The 25,215-nt window shown below is 32.6% G+C and overlaps 2 protein-coding genes and 1 long non-coding RNA gene across 3 annotated transcripts; 2 read left to right on the top strand and 1 right to left on the bottom strand.

The window, feature by feature from the left end:
- Positions 1-13,927: 13,927 nt before the first annotated feature.
- On the top strand, positions 13,928-15,790 carry LOC107957624 (uncharacterized). The gene is made up of 2 exons (XM_016893169.2): positions 13,928-14,331; positions 15,550-15,790. Exons 1-2 carry the CDS (start codon positions 14,219-14,221, stop codon positions 15,755-15,757), a joined length of 321 nt encoding a protein of 106 aa, XP_016748658.1. The 5' UTR covers positions 13,928-14,218; the 3' UTR covers positions 15,758-15,790.
- Positions 15,791-18,342: 2,552 nt separating this feature from the next.
- On the top strand, positions 18,343-22,925 carry LOC107957626 (WD repeat-containing protein DWA2). The gene is made up of 13 exons (XM_016893172.2): positions 18,343-18,514; positions 18,588-18,671; positions 18,793-18,925; positions 19,230-19,341; positions 19,447-19,546; positions 20,286-20,413; positions 20,731-20,800; positions 21,552-21,640; positions 21,839-21,884; positions 22,110-22,183; positions 22,272-22,345; positions 22,423-22,481; positions 22,608-22,925. Exons 1-13 carry the CDS (start codon positions 18,470-18,472, stop codon positions 22,647-22,649), a joined length of 1,056 nt encoding a protein of 351 aa, XP_016748661.1. The 5' UTR covers positions 18,343-18,469; the 3' UTR covers positions 22,650-22,925.
- Positions 22,926-22,999: 74 nt separating this feature from the next.
- LOC121229008 (uncharacterized) lies at positions 23,000-24,684 on the bottom strand. The gene is made up of 2 exons (XR_005926425.1): positions 23,437-24,684; positions 23,000-23,366 (listed from the first exon to the last, which is right to left on the bottom strand). It is a non-coding gene; the product is annotated as an uncharacterized lncRNA (long non-coding RNA).
- Positions 24,685-25,215: the final 531 nt, after the last annotated feature.

Here is a 25,215-nt window from a genome sequence, read left to right as displayed (position 1 = left end):
ATATGGGTCGTTACACAAACCCTTTGTTCTTAGCCTACTAATTTTTTGTTCTTCAAGAATTTTCCCTGATTTTATCGTTTGTTTCATCATTTCAATCTTGTATTAAGAAGAAAAACTACAACTGAGCACTACACTGCACTAAAAAAATCTTAAAAAATTTCCAACTACAAGCTAAATTTTTGCATTCATTGTAGAAATGGAAATTACAACTCGTATTTGCAGATACCCCCAATTGATCAATAATCTAATCTAAACTCAGAAAATTTAGAAACGAGACGAAAACATAACATGAACATAATATCATACTCAACACAAATATATATAAAAAAACTAACCTTTAGGTAAAGAAAAAAATAGTAGTCACAGCCAAGAACAAAGCAAAAAAATAGGGAGAAACCAACAATAATCACTATTTTAGTTCTCAAATCTAAAAAACAAGTGATTGTTTTGTTCCCAAATTTGAAAACAAATAAGGTTGGGAAAGAAATTAGTTTAACTTTCAAGGATAAAATGGTAAAATAATAAATAAAAGTATGATTACTTTTGTCTGTTAAAAACACCTACTGCTTTAGTCAGTTGAACTAGTGCTAAAACCTCCAATCAATTTTGAGGCTATCAGTATGATTGAAATAAATTTGAACGTACTGTTGATGCTGTTCAAAACAGGCTATCAGTGAGGTTGCTAGCAGTTATCTACCTCAAACTGGCATTAAATGTTAAACCAAAGGAAGCCTAAGTTATGTTAAAAATTAAAATATATAGACCAAACCTCAAAATTAAGCATATTAAAGGGATTAAAATTGAAATTTAACTTTTCATTGTAAAATGCAAAAAAATAATGATAAAATAAAAAATTGGTTGAATGCTCTGCGTGTAAAAAGAAGGAAGTTCCTATATTTAGGTATATAGATTATTTGCAACTAACATGAGTAAATTTGTCAATATATGTCACGCCCCGATATATTAGTGATTAGGTGCCTAAATTAAGTAAGAAATGAGCTATGGGCTTAACGGTTAAGTGTTGGCGTATTCATCTTAAAAATCTTAGGTTCAAGCCTTGTTCCTCTCATTCATTTTTCTTTTGTATTTTCGGCAAGCTTGGAAAAATTACTTGTGCCACCCCTAGTGTTTACTAACCCTAGATATTTAATCTATTCCTTTTCCTATTTTGAATTTCACATTGGTCCTTTTCAGATTCTGCCTTCCACATTCTTTTTCCTTTACTTTTCTCTCATTCTTGCACCATATTTCTATTTTTTGTGTTGCCAAATTTCCCTTATTGAATCGCTCATCGTTTATTCGATTTCTAACAGTATTTAGATTTTTTGTTAAATAGCATCCATTGTCTTTGTCGAAGGACGGTAAGTGCATTCGTTTCAATGATTAGATATTGTATTTTCGTAATATTATCATCTCACGTTAATCTTTCGATTCAATTAATCAATCTTTTTCAAATATTGCCAAATCTTGATATCAATTGTGAATTCATGTGTATTTGTCGTTGAAGGATTGGATCTAGGTAAATCGGGTTAGAATTGATCATAAGGAGTGTCAATCGGACTCACGGTGAAAGGTATGTGTTATTTACCAAGTCAATCGATGGTAAATCGTGTGTAATTTGAATGCCACACGGTCTCCCACACGAGTGGACCACATGACCATATGCACTTGTAAATCTTAGGGTACTTGATGAATCACACAGCCAAAACTTGTTACACAGTCTACCACACGACCGTGTCCTTGTTATAGGGCATTTTAGCATTTTCCACACAGTCTAGCCACATAGTTATGTATCCCTTCCACATGGTCTCATAGCTTTACACAGCCTAGCCACACGGCTGTGTGACCCTTGTTTTACAATTTTACTCAAAAATTTGTGATATGTTCATTTTAGTTCCTCTATGGTCTTTTAATTATTTTTAGAGTTTTTATTTACTCAAATGCGTCCTTGATATTATGTATATTCTGGAATTTGTGATCTGATTAACTAAATTTTATTGTTATATTGTATGATGTGTTAATGATACATATCTATTGTCATTGTATATTCGATGATTTGTTACTGATGCTACTACTTCTGTATTATTAACTGTATGTTCAACATCCAACTGCTACAACTAAACTAATTGCATGATAAGCATGACTACTATTTCTATATTGTATTGTTACTAACATGTCATATTGCATAGCATGGGGATTGAGACAATATGAAATGAGAAAGTACTAGTAGTTCTAAATCTACAAACGCTGATGGTTTATCCATAATTTATTGGCAGATTATCTGTAATCTTTTTATCTGAAATTTATCGTGGTCTCTCTATTATTTTTACTGGCAGTTTATCTGTAATTATTTTTGGTTTATCCATAATGCAGTATGTAGGGATTGATAAATTATAGAGAACTCTTATTGTGGTGTGTAGCAGAGTATGAGTAGGAATTTTTTTATTAAACATGAATTGCATTGGCATTCATAAGCATGTTCAAATAAACTGTCAAACTCTATATTACTATATAATTGTGTATAATTGTGATTATTCTGAGAATTGTTATTAAACATGAATTGTTATTCTGAGAATTTTCTTGTGTATGGGCTCATACTGAACTTCATAAGCTCAACCCCTTAATTTTCTTCTTTACAGATAACCCATAAGGTTAGGACACGGGCTTGGCATTCGGAGAACTTGTCTCGAATAGTTTTTTTTCCAAAAAAATATTTTAGACATATTATAATTTATGTTATCTAGGAATTGTATTGCTTTATCTGAACTGTGACATGAGACTTAAATTTTGGGTTAATTTTGGCATGCATGACATTTAAGTTGGTTAGGTTATTTGAATTTGGGAATTTAATTAAAGATACATAAAATTTGGTTTTTAAAACAAAACCCTGTCTATTATCACTTTTTCGCTGCAACATTATGGATGAGTTTTTGAGTAGTAAATAAATTGGAAAACAACTTTTGCGAAATTAACATGAAAACCAAATCGTTTTTTTGAAAATTTGTACCATTTAGTGAAAAAGAGACAACATACTAAGTCTTTTATTCTTCTAAGGTAAGCAAATATCTTAAAAGGGACTATTTTAAAGCTCCAATAATTTTACTAGACCATTTCAGTGGATAATGTAGGCACCAAAATTCAACTGTAACATCTAGGCCGGGTTAGTTTTTATATTTTATTTATATGTAAATATGCTTTGTGTGTGACCAATAACTCTAATTTATTTAATTTTAATTTAATAGGTTTTATTTCTGTTAAGTGTTTTTCTCTGTCTTCTTCAGATGGTAAAGTTATATATTTATATGTTATGATTACTATTCATTGATGTGATATCCAAAATAGGTTCCATGCATGCTAACATGTAATCTACTCTAGACTTAGCACGTTTTTATACGATAGGGGTTCGCCTATGTAGTGACGTGTGAACCCACATCGCACAATCCCATGTATGATCTCACATGTGATCTCATGGGAGGGTGTAAGTTCCCCTCCTGCGAACACTTATTGTCATGCGAGCTCGATATTCGAGTTATGGGTAAAAAAATAGTAAGTATCATAACAATTTGTCCCCCACCTGGTTCGAAGAAGAGTTATACAGTGACTTTTGTTGAAACACGGTTCTATGAAGCAAGAAATAACATAAATAAAAACTTATTGAGTACATTTTATATTTTAATTTGCAATGTACATTTTGCCACGTGTGAAGAAATAGTACAACTATGTACAGCTGATTGTGCCCTCATTCTTGGACATATGAATCGTTAAAGTGCAAAGAAAAACCCTTTTTGTAACATCCCAAACCTGGTCCAATTGCCGGACCTGAGCAATGAGATGCTACGAATAAATCCAGAACAATCACATGCAATTTAAAACATTGAATGATCATATAAAACACATATTAATCATTAAAAAAATGATCATATAAAAACACATATTAATTATTAAAAAAATAAAAATAAGATTAATTCGAGCTTTAAAATAAAATAGATTAGATTCGGGCATGAAAAAGGACCAAACTGTAAAATTTTCAAAACGTGAACTACCAAGGAAATAAGTATCGATTTTTTTGTGATAGGTATCGACACCAAAGTCGATATCGATACCATTTTGGCATTCTGTAATTTGAAAACACTGTTCATTTGGTCAAGTATCGATACCTTGGTCCTTGATATTGATACTTTTATCCAGATGGTCAAAAATCACAAGTTTGAAAGTTCATTTCATGCCAAAACCTATAACTCAGTTCATGGATACAAATAGGTACACGTATAACCTGCATAAAACTCACTCAATCTATTACACACTTGTCATGATTGAACCATGATTTATTAACCATTTTACCTATTATAATTAATAACTAAGTATGAAATTAGGTACCATTATCCTAATACTAACTAATATTATAGCAGTTTGTTTTCAGTGAAATTAGAACAATGGTTTTAAGACCACAAATTCGAAGTCAGAAAATTTATTTTATTATTATTTTATGGTCTACAGTATGATAGAAATACCATATATAGTTAAGAAATTTTACTGTTTACATGCTTAATTTGATAAAAAGGACTAAATTGTGTAAAGTGCAAAAGTTGCGTTTTAATAGCTAAAAGTATTAAATAGCTATAGAATTTTAAAGTGGAGGTCCTTATATAATAATTAGCCATTAAGGTTGTTAGTGGATAAGTATGGGTTGTTATTATTGAAATTTTGATTTATATTTAAGGTTAAATTAGTAAATAGGTATTAAATGATAAATAAAATAAAATAAAATAAACTATTATCATTCATTATCATTATCTTCCACAAAAAAAAAAAAACAAAAACCTAGCCATGGAAGCTTGAAAATTTCAGCAAGCTTATTTTGCTCAATTAAGTATAAATTTTTTGTCCCATTTTTTATGATTTCTATGTTTCCGGGATCGTAGTAGCTTAATCTAGCTAGCTCAGGAGATTAATTTGCAAAAATGTTAAAGTATTAGGGTTTTTCCATTGATGTATATGCTTGAATTTTGAAGTTTGATGATAGAAAATGAATGGTTGTTGTTAGATAAATAATTTTCGTAAAGAGATTTTTGGTAAAATTATCAAATAGAGGCTAAATTGAAAAAGGTGATAAATTTATGGTAAAATTTATGAATTTTGTGAAATACATGGGCTGCTATTAATATGTATAAAAATTGGCTAGGCTTGAGTAAGGATTGAATTGTATGAATTTCATTTTTCGACCCTAGGGACTAAATTACAAAGGAATTAAAAGTATAGGGCAAAATGATAATTTTGCCAAAATTCCATATTGAATTAAATTGAATGAGAATTATATTGAAATGAGTTAAATTTATTTGTATAGATCCTGTCAGATCTCGTACAGAGTTAGATCGAGGTAAAGAGAAAATATCGGATTAGTCGCCTTCATATTTACGTAAACTCGTCGAGGTAAGTTCTTGTAATTAAATTGTTTATTTATATGTTTTAAATTGAATTATATGTATGTGATTTGTATAATTGTCATGTATAAATATCGATCATATATCCGACGATTACGAGTCCCGTTTGAACCTTAGGAATTCGTAGGATATAAATGACATGTCATTAGGATTACCAATTTGGTTGAGGTCCTGCATGTGTTGCGGACACACCACAGCTCGTATGAGCTTACTGATTTGTAGCTTGTGAGAGCTTACTGATTCTTAGCTCGTATGAGCTTATCGATTCACAGCTCGTGAGGGCATACCGATTTATAGTTCGTATGAGCATACATGTACATGATTTGACGGATTACAGTTTAGTACACCTCTTGTGTACTACCTGCGTATCCAATGATATTCTAAATGGTTTAACGGGCATAGTTTTGTTACAAGTTTATAAGAATTCAATACGAACTAGTACAGGTATTTACATGAATTATATGGAAATAATTTATATATGATATATAGATAATGTTACATGTATATGGAATTTGAAAAGTGGTTGAATTACATGACTAACATGGTTGTTGAAGATATGTGTTTAGGCTTTTAGCCAAATTGATTTGGATATGTTTTGTATGCTTACCTTAAATGTGATTAAATGGTAAGTTAATTTCTTTGTTATATGAACTTACTAAGCTTAAATGCTTACTTCGTGTTATTTTCCGTGTTTTATAGTAATTCAGAAGCTCGTTCGGGTTGGAAGCTTGTCGGAGCTATTTCACACTATCTATCAGTTCTTTTGGTACTTTCGGTTAATTAATCCCAGTTATAATGACATATATATGTTAATTTAGCCAATGTTGGCATATAAGTGTTTTGTTGAGATTAATCACTTATTTGGCTTGTGTTTGGTATATTTTGATGTGTATATATATGTGGCCTTATCATATTTAATATGTGTTTGATATGGTTGAATGATGAAAAACTTATAGGTATATTGATGATTGGTTTAAAATGGTACATTTGGTACCAAATGGGTAAGCTTAATATGTAATACCCCCTACCCGTATTCATTGCCGGAATAGGGTACGAGGTATTACCGGAGTTTACGAATTAATTTTTTTTTTAGGAAAACTCAATATAATCCCTTTACAGATATCTAACCTTCCTTGCAATATTATATCGAGACCAATCCAAATCAACCAATCCAATTCAACATATTTTCAAGATAGATTCATGCATTTTTATAAGATAACCTCATCACATAACAAAACCAAGATTTGTTAGCCATACCATTGGCTGACCTTACATTCATTTCATAGAATCATTTACTTTATTAGCTTATACATGCCATTAATTTCCAAAATAAAGTTTCTTTATATACCAAAGTCCTGAGGTTGATAGTGTGATGTGTCTCCGACTAAATCCGACCTCCGAGCTCTTAACACTACAAAATAGGGAAAAAGGAAACGGGGTAAGCACTTTGTGCTTAGTAAGCTCATGTAACAAGAATTATACTTACATAATATTTTCAATACAATACAATAAACATTCCTATATCCATTCAATGCATTATTACCCTAATATGCACAAACTCAACATTCAAGTTAGTACAATAATTTCCATGTACCAATAATATATACTATGATTGATGAGCTCATCAATACCATAATTTCCATTTCCTTGTTATTTTTTCCATATTTATCCCGTTGAATTTCTTGGAATTTTCGATGGATTTTCAAAGATACACTTTTAGTGTACATTTCCGGGTCCGTCAATTCATATTCATGTGCGCACATATCCATTTCAGAGAGCACACTCCCGCGAACCTCAACCTTGCAGCGAGATTACCAGTCCAAGCTAAATCCCCTGTAATATAAACTCATAGAGTATTGTCGGGATTACCAGTCCAGGCTAAATCCCCTGCAATGACAATTACTCTAATGAGCTTGGATCTGAATTACCAGTCCAGGCTAAATTTAGACCCTAATTCGGATTACCCGTCCGAGCTAAATCCATTTTACACATATTCTTCGGGAGGGCTATATCAGGATAGGATCACCTGTCCGGGCTTGATCCTTTTTACCGTCAATTCCTTTTCAGAGATCCATCAAATTTTCCTTTCATTCAACCGGGATTTCTTCCCATTTTATCAAATAAATCAATGTTTTATTAATTTTCATACAATGAACATTCAAATCATATTCACATCAATAACATACAATCTCAAGCAATTTAAGAATATAATTCAAGTTACATGAACTTACCTTGATACTTGTTTGTAAACAAAAAAAATCTACTAATCTCGAACTTTTTCTTTTCCTCAATCTAGCTTCGTATTTGAATCTTCTGGATTTAAATAAATAAATTTAATTATCAATTTAATATATTTCATGTTCATATGCAACATTCTCTATAATTCAACTATTATTTATAGTTCATTCAAAGCTGTCTACTTGAGTCATAGTCACTAAATTATTTTTTTCTTGAGATACAGAACTCAAAATTAGAATCCAATAATTTTCCCTGAAACTAGACTCACATATCTTCTTACTATAAAAATTTCAAAATTTTTGGTTTAGCCAATCAGTACAGTTTATTCTTTAAAGTCACCCATGTTCTGCTGTCGATAATTCTGACCCTTCTTCACTAAAAATTAATTATCTCTTCATACAGAATTCAAATGATGTTCTCGTTTGTTTCTATTAAAAATAGACTCATTAAATATTCTAGAAATATAAATTTAAGCCCATAATTGTTTTTCTTAAATTTTTTATGATTTTTCAAAGTCAAAACAAGGGAACCCGAATTTATTCTGACATTGTCTCACAAAATTCATTATATCTCAAAATTTACAAATCCATTGCTTACAATATTTCTTCTATGAGAAACTAGACTCAATAAGCTTTAATTAAATATTTTTTCATCTTCTAATTCGATTTTTAAAATTTATGGTGATTTTTCAAAGTTAGTCTACTGCTGCTGTCCAAACTGTTTTTGTGCAAGCTGTTTATTACCATTTTTCCCCTAAGCTTTTAATAAATGATAATTTCGTCCCTACTCAATTAGCCTCTCAATTGAACTAATTTATCTCAATTAATATTTTATTCTATCACCTTAAACTAGTTTACAACCTTTAGGAATCAGAATTTCAGCAATAGACTTTAATAATTCCAAGCATTTTCACAATTAGGTCCTAAAAATCAATTTCTATTGAAATTACCTAACAAAATCATCTCATAAACAAATTAAAGCTTTAATTTCATTATATTTCATCATAAACTTACAGCACTCAACCATTATGACTTTCAATTTCATCCATGAATTAAAAAACTAATGAATTTAATAGTAGGACCTAGTTGTAAAAGTCTTAGAAACACAAAAATTACAAGAAAAAGGCAAGAATTAACTCACTTGGTGCAAAAATTATGAAATACCAGCTTAGAGAACCCTCCTATGGCGTTTTTAGCTGCTGGAATTGAAGAGAAATGAAGAGAAATCTAGATATTTCCTATTTAGTCCTAGCTTTATTTAGTTAATTTTGCAATATTCCAATTTTACCCTTAATTTATCAATTTTTCTGCTGATTTCATACCCTTGCCGTCCAGCCCAAATAAATTTTGGGTCTAATTCCCTTTTAAATCCATTCTCATTAGACTCTTAAGCTATTTAATCATTCTAGCAACTTTTACACCTATTACAATTTAGTCCTTTTCATTTAATTGACTACCTAAATATTAAAATTTCCTAACGAAATTTTAATACCACACTAATAACATTTCATAAATATTTATAAAATTATTTTTGACTCGGTTTTACAAGATAGAGGTCCCGATATCTTGTTTTTACCCAATTTCTTCAATAATTTCTTTTTCTAACTAACCACTAAATCGGTAAAATTTTTCAATCAATATTTTCATACGATTTTCCTATCATATCAATTTTCATGCAAAAATATTGAAATAAATTTCTCTTTAAATCGGATTTGTGGTTACGAAACCACTGTTCCGATAACTTTGAATTTAGGCCATTACATGATAAATGATCTACGTGATAGGTTTTGGTACAATTATACATATACGTATTAAGTCACTTAGGTAAATTTGGGGTACATGGTTGACATATTTGCATATTTTCATTTGAAATGCCTAAAGGGATATTGGTTGTATGTGACGATTTTAAACGTTTAAGGCTTAATTTTGGCCTGTTTTGGATGCCTAATTATGACTTGTATATATACAAAATGTTGAGTATATGTGGATGCTAAATTAGGTGAGAAATGTGGCCTGTAAAATGACCTATTTTCATCCACACGGGTAGAGACACGGGTGTGTGTCTCAGCCTGTGTGACACACGGTCAAGTGGCACGGTCGTGTGGCTTAGCCGTGTGACCCAAGTCAGTGAGTTACACGAATACGGACACGGGTTGGGACACGGCCGTGTGTCCTTATTTCAAATGTCCACACGGCCAAGGACACAGGCGTGTCTCTTGGCCGTGTGACCCCTGCAGCATTGAAAAATTTCAATGTTTTCCAAAAAATTCTTTGAGTATCCGATTTAGTCCTGACTTGTTTCTAACATGTATTTTGGGCCTCTAGGGCTCGTATAAGAGACAATATGTTTGATTTTGATTGGTTTCTGACATGAATATTATATGATATGAAATGTTTGAAATGTCTGTTATTTGATCTATAAACTCCGGTAATGCTCTGTAACCTTATTCCGACGATGAATACGGGTTAAGGGTGTTACAAATATGCCATTTGGCACCATCACAAACAAATTCAAACATAAACTCAATTGTACATACAAACAGTTTAACTAAAAATGCAATCATCATGTGAAATTTATTTCATCATCAATAAGGTTCCAAATACTAAATTACCAAAATCACTCATTCATGCTACTTAACAAAGACAAATATACTCACTTCTAGAACCACAAGTTACCAATTCTAAATAACCATTATCATATTGATTCACAAGTAAGATATCAAAACCAAAACATGCCTACCATTCAAATGACACAAAACACATTCAAACCAAATAACATCAACATGACAATTTTACTGTTTCAAAACACATTCAAACCAAATAACATCAACATGACAATTTTACTGTTTACTCCATATTCATCACAAGATCAACATGAAACACAAGCTTACATCATATACCAACATCCACTTATTTTACATCATATACCAACATCCACTTATTTTACATAGTTAACTAAAATTTTAAATTTCATAACTTCAAAACCATATATACATAACACAAACTGAAATAGCCAAGTCAAAAATACTGAAACAGAAGCTTAATAGTGTAAGCCTTGAAATTGATTCGTCCGACTAGTTCTACAAAACGAAAACTACAGAAAATAATAAATATAACAGAGTAAACTTATATAGCTTACTAAGTTCATAATTACTTAAACAAAATTCTTACCTTAGTTACAATTAAGTAAACAAATATAACTAATTTAATACGTATTTCCTGTCAATACATTTACAACAATAAGGTGAGTGTTTCACATATCATTTGTATAATCTCCCAATCATTCAATGCAACATATTTTTGTATCATTCATTCAGGAAAAATTCAACATATACATTGTATTAACCAATTGATCATGTCAATTCATATTCATATTCCATTTCTTTTATACACACAACTTTGTCACCAATATTGCATTTACTAGATAAGCGTTTCATAAATATAACTATAAACTTTCCAGTTGTTTTGATATCTTTTCAAACAACTCTTAAACACATAATTATTGATTATTCAATTTCATCGCTTAACATTTCAATATTCATATAAACACATCATTTCCAAATAATTCATGAATTCAATACATATATATTTTTAACATATAGCCCATTGAACTATAATAAACAGATACAAATACATGAGTAACTACACCACACCAGAATACTCGTAAGAGCTCAAACTACAATACACCAGAGCACTGAAATGTAAAGCCCGTTGGCATCATAGAATCAGTATCAATACATCCTTCCACCACACCAATATCCTTCCACCACACCAATATAACTCAGTAATCTGTAACAAATGTTGGATTCTAGTATAATCAATAATATATTCGTACCATCATATATATCCCGTACAATGCACAAATAACTTTATTGGCATGTCAATCGTATCCTAATCGTTTACTACATTCAAACGGAAATTTAAACTGAATTCATAACATTAACAAAATCAATGGCACTTCCACAGTATCTATACACATACTGTATATTTATTTCATCCATTTCGAGATAATGCCATTCATATTTCACGACCATTTCCCAATTTCTGGATGGTACACTTCTAATTTATACATAATTATATACAATTCATAATTAAATTTTATTACTAAGTATTCAATCAATATAATTTATAAGTAAAAAATAATAATAACATAATTTACAAACATATAAAATTATTTAATAATTCTATGAACTTACCTAAATTATGCATTTGGTTGACTCGCAGGGACAAATCTGTAAATTTATTTTTTTTTGATTAACCTTCGTTCGATTCAATTCTTGATCTATATAATGATTAAATTCAATATATCAAATTCAAGTACATCTTCCAACTCATTTTATGCACATGACCCTTAAGTTTTCATTGTTTATACATTTTCTTTAAAACTTTTATATTTCTCACAAATTAGTCTCTAAATCTGAAATTCCAAATTGAACAAAATTTAATAATTTTTCATGCTAGACGAATTTCTTTCTAGACTAATACAGTCCATAATTATTCACAATTCACAAAATTTCCATGTAAATTTTAATATTTTATGAATTTAATCCTTTAACTAAAAACTAACAAAAATATCTTAACAAATTAATTTAATAAACAACCATAACTATAAATTCACCATTTAACATAAAAAAATAACTAAGATTCATTAATAGTAAAATCCAAAATCCTTAACAATTTTAAAAATAAAGGTACGAGTTAGCTGGACCTAGTTGCAACGATCTCAATAACATAAAAATTATTAAAAATGGGTCAAAAATTCTTACCATTCAAGTGTGTTAAACCATTGCCTAACCTTAAGCTCCTTCGATGGAGGAAAGTGGTTTTGTTTTTTTTGGTGGTAAACCATGAGAAAGATGATGTTTTATTTATTAATTCATTTCTTATGTTTTATTATTATTATATTAACTTAAAAACAAAATTTATATAAAGAAAATGTTTAAAATAAACCCACTATTCGTGCACTAAAATATCAATGGTTTATTTTCTATATAAATCCTTCCTCATTTACTAATTAAGTAATTTAATCAATAAAATTCAATAATAACTAATTTTTATATCTTTTACAAATTAGTCTTTTAATTAATTAACTAATTCAACAATAAAATATCTGAATTGAACTTTCACGTGCTAATATAATAGCTCCTTAATTATTTAATAAAAATATTTATAAGCTCGGTTTTCATAAATGAGGTCTCGATATTTCATATTTTGAAACCAATTTACTTTCGAAACAACCATTTATACCTAACTATTTATTTAGTTAACTAAAATTCACCAAATCAGAATTCAATATCAAATTATAATTGACTCATACAAATTAAATGATAATTAATACGGGCTTACTTGTTGGATTTGTGGTTTCGAAACTACTGTTTCCGACAGAATTGAAATCAGGCTGTTAAACTTTTAAAAGAAAGTTACCAAAGCCCTAAAAATCTCATTATTTGAATCTGAGACTGAGAAAAAAATGATTGTCGAGGAAAGCGATTTCAGAGGTAATCTTCTTAAAATTTCCACTGTTCTTTCAAATTTTCTTTTTAGCTTTTGTTAGCACCCCATGGCTAGGACTAGAGGGAGCGACTGTGTTGCCTAGAACATCCCTTTGCGACATCGTGAAGCGAGGAGTCCAGTGGAAGCTAAGGCCTACATTTGCACCACGAAGGTGGAAGAAATGAATAGAGCATTAACTGTTCAGGAAATTCAAATATCGAACTTCACTTATGATTTCTCAATTCCTGAAGGGTCAAATTGTTTGAGCGACACCAACAATAGTAGCTTTTTACTTCCACTACACGTGATAGAAGCAAGCTTTCATTTACCCCTCCATCCTTTTTTCTATATAGAAGCAAGCTTTCATTTATCCCTCCATCCTTTTTTCTATCATCTTCTTGACGAGTACAAGATAGCTTCCGGACAATTATCTGGTTTTTCATGGTGGGTTGCGATAATGTACTTCATTGAATATAGTCGGCACACTGAAGTGTCATTAATCGTTGTTTTTCAAAATTTATATCAACTGAAGGCGTATAATCGAAAATGTGTGGTAGGTTTATTTTATTTCACTCCTTGTGAAGTCGTGAAAACTATTATTTGAAACAAATGTCTTTCAAAATTCAGTTTAATAAATGGATTGAAAGTTGAATAACTAATTTATCATTACATGAAATTTAATCATACGTGGCTAAGACAAAATATACTGAACGCCCATTCATCACATATAAGCCCGACTGGGTCTTGTGGATGGCAGTTAGATGAAAAACCCGTCAAAAACGGCGGCTCCCGAGTACCGGGGTTGTTTTCTCATTACATTATTTATTATTTTTTTCAGCCGGGGCGGGAAGGAAAAACAAGATAGTAAATTAGGAGGTGCACGCAACGTAACGAACCAAGGCCCATCCAACCCCGATGCTATCCCTTGCCTTTCTTCTAGCTTCAATTCGCACCTTGCTCTGCGATTTCTCAATCGTTCACCATCTCTAGAGTTCCAAAGCCAAACAAAGCTTTAAATCGAAAGGCAGGGATAGGAAAAGGGAAGCCATGATAACGCGATCCAATTTAGCAGATCAATTAAGAGAGTATCAGCTTCGATCTAAGCACGATTGGGCCTCTGTTTCGTTTTTCGCATCAACCTCTAATCTCACAACTTCTAGGTAATCCTAATTCCTTTGTTTGCTTTTTTTTTCGTTATATTTTTCTCTTCATGTTTTGAATATACGGTAGGAAATCTTTGTTTTTTTCCCTGGTTTTGATTCGACATCTTTGTCTGTAAGTGCTTTCCGTGATATATATTTTTTTTCACTTGAGCTTACTTAGATAGGATAGGCTTTTATAGGATAATTTGGTTAAAAATTCAGATGTGGAGATTATGAATATTTTAATTTTGAAATGTATCTTTCGTTTCATTTTCTCAATCAATTCACATACTAAGAATTGGTGGAAAAAATACCTTCAAAGACTCGTAATAGTAATAGTAGTCGTCGTCGTTAAATTATCCGTTTGACAATAGATAAAAACTTCAGGTGGCCAAACAAAGATAAATTGACTCTGGATTTTCTTATAAAGTGCTGTTGATTCCTTATGATGTGGATCCGAAACTTTGAAAGGAAATAAAAAAAAATTGTTGATTCATTTTAATTTTCATCAGAAACTGATATTTAGGTGGCTGAAAGAAGCATGCTACTGGAATGGGGGGATAGAATTAGAGGCATTTCCTTGCTTAAGAAGGAGATGTTTATTGCTTTTGGTTAATTCTGTAACGACTGTTTAAATTCAACTTTAATACTGTTATACTGCTTTTGTCTTGCTAACCTTTGTTTTTCTACTCGTACTTCTGTAATTTATATTTCAAATGACCGAATTGGATGCTTGGTTTTGTAAACCAACCGTTTGATGGTAGGAGTATATGGATGTGCTTAGATAGATCTTGCCACTCAATCGGCTTTTATGATTGTTTATCATGTGTATCTCTAGTTTTTCTGAGCCTCTATGAAGTATTTATAAGAGCAGAATAATTGCCAATCTGCTGGCAAATTATAGAACTGTCTCAATTTGCTCAAATTATAGGGGATTACGCTAGGAGTCTTTGTGCCAAAAGTTGAAAACAATATCTATTGGCCTTTACATTTGAGGTTTTTGTTTTACTTGTGCATGGAAAATATTCATTGCCTTGATATGTTTGTACTTTTATCCTAATTCCAACCAGTTTTGACATGATTTTAGAGTTACGATTTAGATTCATAAATTCGATGGGGAGGGAGATTGCAACTTTCCCCATTCGTTTTGGCCATTGTTGTGTTTTTTGTTCTTCTCTATCTCAGTACAAGATAAATTCTAATAGTTGTGTTTTATTTACTGTTTTCTGGGTGCAGAGTGGATGTTGTGGCCTTTGTTATATGGGAACTCGTTATATTAGCTTTTCTGGTTTTTTCAGCCGTTTCTTTATATTTTAGGCATATGCAACTTGCTTTTATTCTAGTATGCATCACATTGTTATTGCTTCTGTGCATGAAAATCACAAAGCAAGTGAGCGTGGCTGGGAAAAAGAAAAGAAGGATGCTACTTCCATTATCTATGTAAAACACAAAATGATAATGAATTTGTTTAAAAGGAGACAGCTTGTTGTGTAATTTTGAAAATTCTCGATCATTGCATCTGGCCCATGCTCAGTTTGGTCTACTGAAATATGTAATTGCACTTGAAGCAAGCAAAGGAGTATGATTTGGTATGTTCACCTCAAATGTCAGTGAACCATGGCGAGTCTAGTTATTTGAGATGGAAAGTTGGGATGTTCTAATTGAACTATGAGTTTTAAGGTATGGTGTCTTCCTTAGTACCTTTGAGATGCATGCATGACTCTGAGTAACAATACTGGAATCGTAGTCCAGGTGGGAATGCAGTGAATAATATTTGCTTTAGTTTGTAATTTACTTAGTTTGGTTGTAGTTTAAAAGACGTCAGAGGAAAGAACTCGGTGCTGAGTCATTGGAACATTTTTGCATGTTGGTGTATCCATACAGTTGATTTGTAACAGAACTCTAATATGCACGATTTACGGTTTCTGAAGGCGATTTGAATTCTTGTTTGAGTGGATCTGTCTATTCAAGGGGTATGTAGTTTAGTATCCACAGATTTTCAGAAAGTTAATTGAAGATATAATCATGGGATCAAGGTTTCAGGCCTACGAATGATAGGATACTCGAGCCAGTGCACAGGGACTGTAAGATACATTCAAAGAAGTGGCACAGGTTTGACATTGTTGCTTCTTTGACTCACTGGCGCGGCCATATTCAAGGTAAGTTTTGAAAAGCAAGTTCTACTATGATCATGCAGCCATTGCTGTATGAGGTTTAAAGAAGTGACTGTTCCCTTGGTGATTATGCTCCATATTGCTTCAGTAGTCACCAAGCACGGAGACGATTCCTAAAGCTCCTATCCTCGTTTGAGGCACCAATGTGGACTAAATTTGTGGGACTTATTGACTATCACCTAAATTTGAATGGGATATGCCATGGTGATTGCTTCCAAGCTTGGCAAGAAGGGTAGTGCCACAACTGGGAGCAAAGTACAGGGATTATTCCACAACTTGAGTGAAGTACTGTGACTATTCATAAATTTGACCAAGAAACCTATAATAGACCCCTCTTAACAATAATGGAGTTCAAGCCGAGAAGTTAAACAATAATAATGGCTTAAGTTAAGCTGTTAACAATAATGTATTCACGCATATGACGTTAGAAGCTTTTGGTATTCACAAACATAAAAGCATTCATCATTTACGTATACACCCACAAATATGCGGATGTACACGTACACATACATGATACAGAGCCGAATCTGAAGGGGGCAGGTGGGTGACTTTGTCCCCAAAATGAAAAATTTTCAATTTAATCCTTTTATAAATAGAGAAATTATAAATTAATACATAGTGAAATTGTACTTTGACCCTCTAAAATGAAAAAAAGAAATTCAATTCAATCCTCTTATAAATAAAGAAATTATAAATTAATATATAGTAAAATTACATTTTAGCTCCTATAAAAATGAAATAATTTCTGTTTAGTCCCTTTAAAAAGGATGAAATTATAAATTAATATATAGTAAACTTATAATTTGATCTATAAAAAGGTTATAATTAATTTTTGATCCTGCTAAAAGGAAATTCTAGATTTGCCCCCGCATACATAATAGCTTTTCAAATTTTGAAAATGAAGTACTCATGCAATTTCATTGAAAAAGAATTTAAAAATAACAAAATGAATTTCAAAAGAACATAATACATAAACAGAAAAAAAAAAAATTAAAGTGACAATCGTATTAAACAAGATCAGAAGAAAAACCCTGAAGTAAAACAAAGTAACCTCCACTCCGAATTCTAGGAATATCCAATAAACCTTGTACATAAAAGAGTAAATAAATAAATAATAACTCATAACCATTAATTCATGACGCTGATTAATTAATGCAAAAATTAAGCACTAATGATATTTTGAAAATATAAACTTTGTTGGTGAATTTTTTTAATAATTAATTTAGATATATGTTTTAGAAAATATAAATTAAATTAAAGTAAATATTTTTAAAAATAATTATATTCTAAAAGGAGAGTAAAGTGGTTTTTAAAGTGGGTGATTATTTTAAGGGGGGTGATATGGATCTAGTCGAATTTTTGAATTCATCATAATAATTTGGTTTAGTTTTCAATTTTTCTATCATAATTTTTGGTTTTGAACTTTTAGATTTATTTTAAAAAATGAGTTTATTTTATGATTTTTGAAAATTATTTATCAACATTTCGAAGCATATTTCATAAATATTAAAAAAAAATAATCTAAAAATTTCATATTAGTTTTACTATTTTAAATATATATTTATTTTTATACAATAAAAAATTAAAAAATAAATTAAATAAAAATAAATTTTAATTTGATTTTGGAGTTTTTAAATTAACATTTCGTAAACCATCAAAACAGTTCGGTTTATGTTAATTTTCGATTTTTTAGTTTTTTCCCTAAGTCCTATAAATTGAAATGCATGTAATGGAAAAAACTATAGGTGAATAACTCAGTCCGTTCTACAGGCCTAACTCTCTGCAATAACCTTTTGGAGACTATTGGGCTCGAATTGGACTGTCAAACAAATAACCCATTCTCCACGCAATAGCGCATCTATGTCCAATTGACCCAGCCGAGGCAAAACGCGTGCGTTTTAGCAAGAAATTGAGGAGTTGAACCGAAGCACTTGAAAAGCAGCGGTTGCTCGTTGAATCCGGGGGTTCCTGGTGGTGCAACGATGCAAGGAGGATCTTCTGGCATCGGCTACGGCCTCAAGTATCAGGTTCACCCTCAAATTCTCAATTCTACTATGTTATCTCGAGGTTTAAGAGCCTTACATAATTTTAAGCTGGCAGGCAAGATGCATTTCGGATGTCAAAGCAGACACGGATCATACCAGCTTCATTACGGGAACCCTCAGTCTCAGGGAAGAAAATGAGGTTTGGTTTTGCTTCTGAATTAATTTTGATCTGGTTTAAATTTCATGATCACGGTGTTTTTATTTTTTATTTTTTTACTTTCTAAATGTCATATTAGCTAATTCAACTGAAATCTGCCCAGGTGCATCTGATTCGGCTATCTTCTGGTGGAACCGAGCTCATTTGTGAGGGCTTGTTTTCCCACCCTAACGAGATCTGGGACCTAGCTTCCTGTCCCTTCGATCAACGGATTTTCTCTACCGTTTTTTCAACCGGTAGCTTCTTTGACCTTGATTTACGTCTATTTCTTCCATATTTTGGTGCACTTGATATTATCTGCCTCCAGTATTATTTCATTGGTTTTTGTGACTTTAAGGCTAAGAGATAGAAGAACAAATAGATCCCCCTATTTAGTCCATTTCAGGAACCTTGATTGTTCTTTTCTGTATGTATTAGTTTTACTATCAGTTGAATTAGCTGTTGCAGGAAATTGTTAATTAGAAACAGCAACAAAAGTTTTGTGGCTTAAAGATGGGAGACTGGCTTGATATATATATATATTTTTTTTTGTTGTTGAAGGTGAATCTTATGGGGCTGCAATATGGCAGATACCTGAATTGTATGGGCAGTTAAATTCACCACAGTTGGAACGAATTGCCTCCCTTGATGCACATGTTGCTAAGATTAATTGGTAAGTTCCTGCTTCAAAACTTCCCCTAAGTTATTAAAACTGTATATTCTTTGTATTTCCTTCTGGCCATTTTTATGAAATTTACTTTGGCCTACTTATTAACAGTGTTCTCTGGTGGCCATCTGGAAGACATGATAAGTTGCTCAGCATTGATGATGAAAATCTTTTCTTGTGGACTTTAGATTGTTCAAAAAAGGCTGCCCAGGTTAGATTCTGCATGTATTTCTTCTTAACATCCATGGTATTTGTACTAGCATGTGAATGCTCAACCTGTTGGTTTTACATTTGTGAAATTAGTACATAGTTAATATAATACCTTCTTCAAAGACACAACTGACATAAATTTGTAATTGGTAGCATTATTTTCTCACATATCTTTTAGAATCTCAATATATTTAATATCGCTTCATAGTGTCTGATAATAAATATTTTGACAATTGGAAACTTTGCATTTATCTAACTGGCAAAGACATTGACCACACATCAGTGGCTGTTATTAAAAACAAAAGTATCTAAATGCCTATCTATGTTACATGGGCTCAGCACTTTAGGGTGCCATGTCTGTATTGACATGCCATGGGTACCAACACAAAAATGTGTTGGACTCCTTGCTGTATATTTCAACACATCAGCCAACAACATTGCAGAGGTTGTTCTTGGTGGCGGGGATGTTTTGGGGTTTCAAAGTGGTGAGAAGGAACTGAGGAAGAGCAAGTGGCAAAATGGAAATAGGAGGCAAAGCAGTATTTGTGTGTGAAATTTGGTGAAAATACGACAGTGGTTGAAGGTGGCAGATGATTATTTTAGCAAACGGTATATCTGTCCCTTAGATTAATCTGTGTCAGATATCCAAACCAGAGTCCATGTAACATTGATTGCTACAACATAGTTTAATTTTTGAGTCTCTTTGTGATGCTTATTCAGATCTTATTGTGGAAATCTAGGTGCAATCTAAAGAGTCATCTGGTATGCTTCATTACTTATCTGGTGGTGCATGGGATCCACATGACATGAATGCTGTTGCGACAACTTGTGAATCATCAGTCCAGTTTTGGGATCTACGTACAATGAAGTATGTTGTCTCTGCATATCTTAGTTTCCTGATTAGTTCAAAACTGTCTAATTATTATGCTGTTGGTCATTTAATTTGGTGTTCCATTTCCCTTGTGAATTGAGTCCTTCTAAAATTCATGGACCATAATTCAAATATTTACTATTTCATCACCTGTCTTTCACTAACTGAAGAAATGAGGGTAAAGGGAGGACTAATGTCGTTGCTTGTACCTTTAACTATTTGGTTTCTTTGCAGATCGTTTTTCTTAAAATGCTTAAGCTATTGATTGCGCTTAGAGTTATGCTGTACTTGACAACAATTTTATGTATTCACAGGAAGACAAATGCAATTGAGCGTGCCCACATCCGCAATGCTAACTATGATATGAAGAAAAGTCATATACTTGTAAGGATATAACTTGAATATTTTACCATTTAACATCATCATAAAAATTTACTGGCCATTGCGTTATTGCTTTTCTATTGTCATTTTTGTTATTTCTATTGCAACCTTGATTTTTAGAATACCTTTTCTTTTGTTGTGTGTGTATTTTGGGGGGGGGGTTGGGGGGGGATGAGTTGGCATTTTAAAATGCTATTTTCTATCAAACAAAACTTCCATGTGAATTCTAGAACTTTCACCTGTTATACCTAGATAATATATGTATACACTGGTAATATAAATTATGATTGTCAATATGATGTGTTAAGGTTGAGAAATTGCAAGGATTTACTGGCCAATTAAGCTATACTTTGAACTTGGTCAAAGCCATGGCCAAGCACGGAACTTCCCTGTCAAAAATCTGCCATGCACAATGCACCTACACCACTTCGAATTTGCACCTGAATGATTTACATAGATGAAACTACATATCGACTATTCAGATGTTCATTCCATTTTCTAGAAGGATATTTAGCAATTTTGGATCACGCTATTATTTTTTTACTGGCATGTGGGGATTTGATGGAATGAAGTTGATCCTTTGCATTTATCCATCATAAGAGACACTCACTTATAAATGATAGCTGTTGAGATCAGTAAAAGAATGGTGAATAATATAGAAATGGTGACTGTGATTTGTGAATGCACCTATTTATGTGAGATGGTATTTCTTCTGGTTACTACTTCGAAGTTGTTATTGTCTCTTTTATCACAGGTCACTGCAGAAGATGAATCTGGGATACACATATGGGATCTTAGAAAGCCCAAAAGTCCTGCCAAAGAGCTTCCTGGACATACACACTGGTAATTGACTTGCTCCTCTTTTGTGGGTCTTTTTTATTTATGTTTAAGGAATTTTACTCTTTTTATTTCCTACTTAATTGATTTATAGCTAATTTCATTTGAGTATGCTTTGAGTTGTTTGATTCCCACTAGAAAGAAATGGGTTAAGTTCAGGTACTTCTAGTTCACTGATTGTGACCTGTTTGATAATGTTGGCAGGACATGGGCTGTCACTTGTAACCCTGAGTATGATGGGCTAATTCTGGTTCTCTCTCTCTCCCTTTCCCTCTCTCTCTCTCTCTCTCTCTGAGCATTCATCTTAACTAGATTAGTTTTTAGGTATGGGCATTAGGGTCTCAGTTGGACTAAACTGGTTACAAATATTCATTTGAATCAACTAGGCATATCCGTAGATACACTCTAATAGAAGCTGCAAATTGTTGTTTATGGTATATTTTGGAAATTCTTGACAAGAATTTCCCTTCTGCAGAGTGCTGGCACAGACTCAACTGTTAACTTGTGGCAGGCTCCTATATCTGCAGAAGATAAAGCAACATCTGAAAGGTTGTTTTGTTAGCCCCTCTCTGAAGCTTTGCACGACTTAATGTTTTATTGGTTGATTGACTCTGATACTTTATTTATCTTTTAACAGCATAACTGAACCACTCAATCAACAGGCCGACCCATTGCTTAATTCCTACAGTGATTATGAAGACAGTGTATATGGTAGCTGTCCTAACTTCCACCTGTGTTTTATGCCATGCTTTTAAAAGATGATATAAATCTAACAACCATATTGTCAGGCCTTGCTTGGAGTTCTCGTGAGCCTTGGATATTTGCTTCTCTATCGTATGATGGCAGGGTAAGAACTTTCTGCAACTCAGGAAGCCAGAAGAAACATAGATATATAGCCCTAAACCATTAATACAAGAGTAACAGTTGTGTTGTAAAATCAATTTCATTTGTGATGGCTTTTTATTTAATCCAGGTGGTGGTAGAATCAGTTAAGCCATTCCTTTCAAGAAAATGAAAATGAAGGTGTTATTTGTTGTCCCTATGGGCTTCTACGGCTATTTTTTGTGGAAAGTTTCCAAGTAGCAACAGCAGTGCTCGAAGTGACTTGAAATGAAGAGGGGTAGCATTAGCACTCAAATTAAGTTTTTATGACTTGTGCTGGCCTGCCAGCCCGGCCACTGTATTCTTTTGTTTTTTTTTTCCTGTCGAGATAGTATATCTGCTTCTTATAATCAGGATCATCTGACATCTGTTATTTTCCGTGAATACTGAATCATGCTTTTGTTGTTTAGTTATGTTTGTGTTAATAATACATGACAAAAGTTTAATAATTGTGGAACTCTAAAGTTAAAAGCCAACAGAAAATGAAGTAAACGATATAGAAGAGTGGATTCTCCTCAAGTCAAAACTCATAAAAAAATACATGATCAGTTGAAGTCACCCCTAGTGTTCGAGGAAGCAGAAGCAGTGCATTTGGTCCAATTACAACCCATTATGCATATTGACTCGGCTTACAGATTCTTTGCACATTTATCACTATCTCATTCACTGCTTCCCACTGACAAAATTTAATAAGCAAACGCAACCCTTACAAAAAACTTACCACCAGAATAGTATTCCTAAAAGTTGTGCAGTAGTCAAAGTGCATTCCAGAATTCCTTTCACAAGTTTTTTGGACGAGTTTACATGATGGGATTGATGAATTCACTTGAAGAATTGGAGGGACAGGGTCCTGCAGCAAAGTTCAGTAGTTAGCTACACAATACAACCGCCTTATTGTGCTCACTTGCAGGGAAACTAACATATCTGCAATGTTGGCTACTTCCTGTCCATTGAACTTGTGCATAATGGATAAAAACTCATGTTGTATTACCATCTTCCTCTTGGAGGAACTCCATCCCTGCAGTGCATGTAATATGTACACATCTTGTTTTTATAATCAGCTATTATAAAAAGGGGTCTCTTCTTGTTTTTACCAAACTCAAAGAAACCGCAGCTTACTTGGCCGGTTCTATTATTTTTATTGATACAAAAAAGAGAAAAAAAAAAACCCATAACCAAAGATATATGCATGGCTCCAGCGAAATACCCAAATCAAATTATTTCATAGCATATAAATTAGTAAGGTAGCTGTTGAGGCATTCTAAAAGCATTTTGCAGCAGTCCTGACGAAGAAGAGAGATTCCATGTTTTTGTCAGACAACGGAAGGAACTGGAGCAACAATTAACAAGGTATCAAAGTCCTCGTTCCCCACTGTGAATGAATTTAAGCATAGCCTTCAATGTTGGTTGCTGGGGAGTGGATTCCAATCACAACCAAACTAAGAATCACAAAAATTGTTCAAATTGAAGAGGACATGAGCCCAACTCTCTCTTCCTTTTATACATAAATATGAATCCACAATACTCACTCATTTTCTGTTGAGTTTTTTTTTCCCTAGTTTGGTTCCTTGTCAAATCTTAATGCAGAAAGCCGCAATGAACGCCAGCTTCTGGTACGCACATCAAAATACTTTATTCAAATCTTTGACATGCTTATCCTTTTAATAAATTTTGTGCTGCATGTGACGAAATTGGAAAGTAATCAGAGAGACGAAGAAAGGTGGAAGGGAAGTGGAGGAAAAAATCCTAATCGATCGAGTCAAAAGGGAATTAGCGATTTGATAGAAATGAAGAAAGAGGGCCTTCAATTGATAGATCACGCAACACTGAGATATGGGCCTATTGGGAGCAGATCTATTGATGGGCACAGTCCAACAAAAAGAGATGGTCCAGAGTTATTGATGACTCAGCTATTAGCTATTTTATTTTCTGTTATGCCAGCTGTATAAAAATAACCGTCCTGGTACGACAGCAATTTCCTTGTAAGGACAAGTAGAATTATGAAATGAAATCAGGAATTCTCTTCACAATCTTTTCACCTCTCGAACCCTATTTACTCTCTCTAAATACTCCAATTGATCAGTGTCATACCACACTGCATTTCTCTACCGCATAAGCTGAGAATCACTTTATGTGCCCCAGCAATGACAACTTTTCATTTACTTTTTAATTTGAGATATGGGCCTATTGGGAGCAGATCTATTGATGGGCACAGTCCAACAAAAAGAGATGGTCCAGAGTTATTGATGACTCAGCTATTAGCTATTTTATTTTCTGTTATGCCAGCTGTATAAAAATAACCGTCCTGGTACGACAGCAATTTCCTTGTAAGGACAAGTAGAATTATGAAATGAAATCAGGAATTCTCTTCACAATCTTTTCACCTCTCGAACCCTATTTACTCTCTCTAAATACTCCAATTGATCAGTGTCATACCACACTGCATTTCTCTACCGCATAAGCTGAGAATCACTTTATGTGCCCCAGCAATGACAACTTTTCATTTACTTTTTAATTTCTCCTTTGTTCCTCTTATTGCTTCAGCAACGGATATCTGCGACTTTTTTTTTCCAGCTTTACAAAAAGTCTAAAGCTTTTGGCTCGCTGTCAATCCTAACACCACGTTCGTTCCAAGGATAATCTTAAATGGGCACCGATGGTAACAACTTTCGCTTACAACATAAAATATTTGAAGGAAT

Source organism: Gossypium hirsutum, chromosome A05, assembly GCF_007990345.1.
Source record: "Gossypium hirsutum isolate 1008001.06 chromosome A05, Gossypium_hirsutum_v2.1, whole genome shotgun sequence".
Lineage (NCBI taxonomy): Eukaryota > Viridiplantae > Streptophyta > Magnoliopsida > Malvales > Malvaceae > Gossypium > Gossypium hirsutum.
This window is presented reverse-complemented; position numbering and strand designations above follow the sequence as displayed.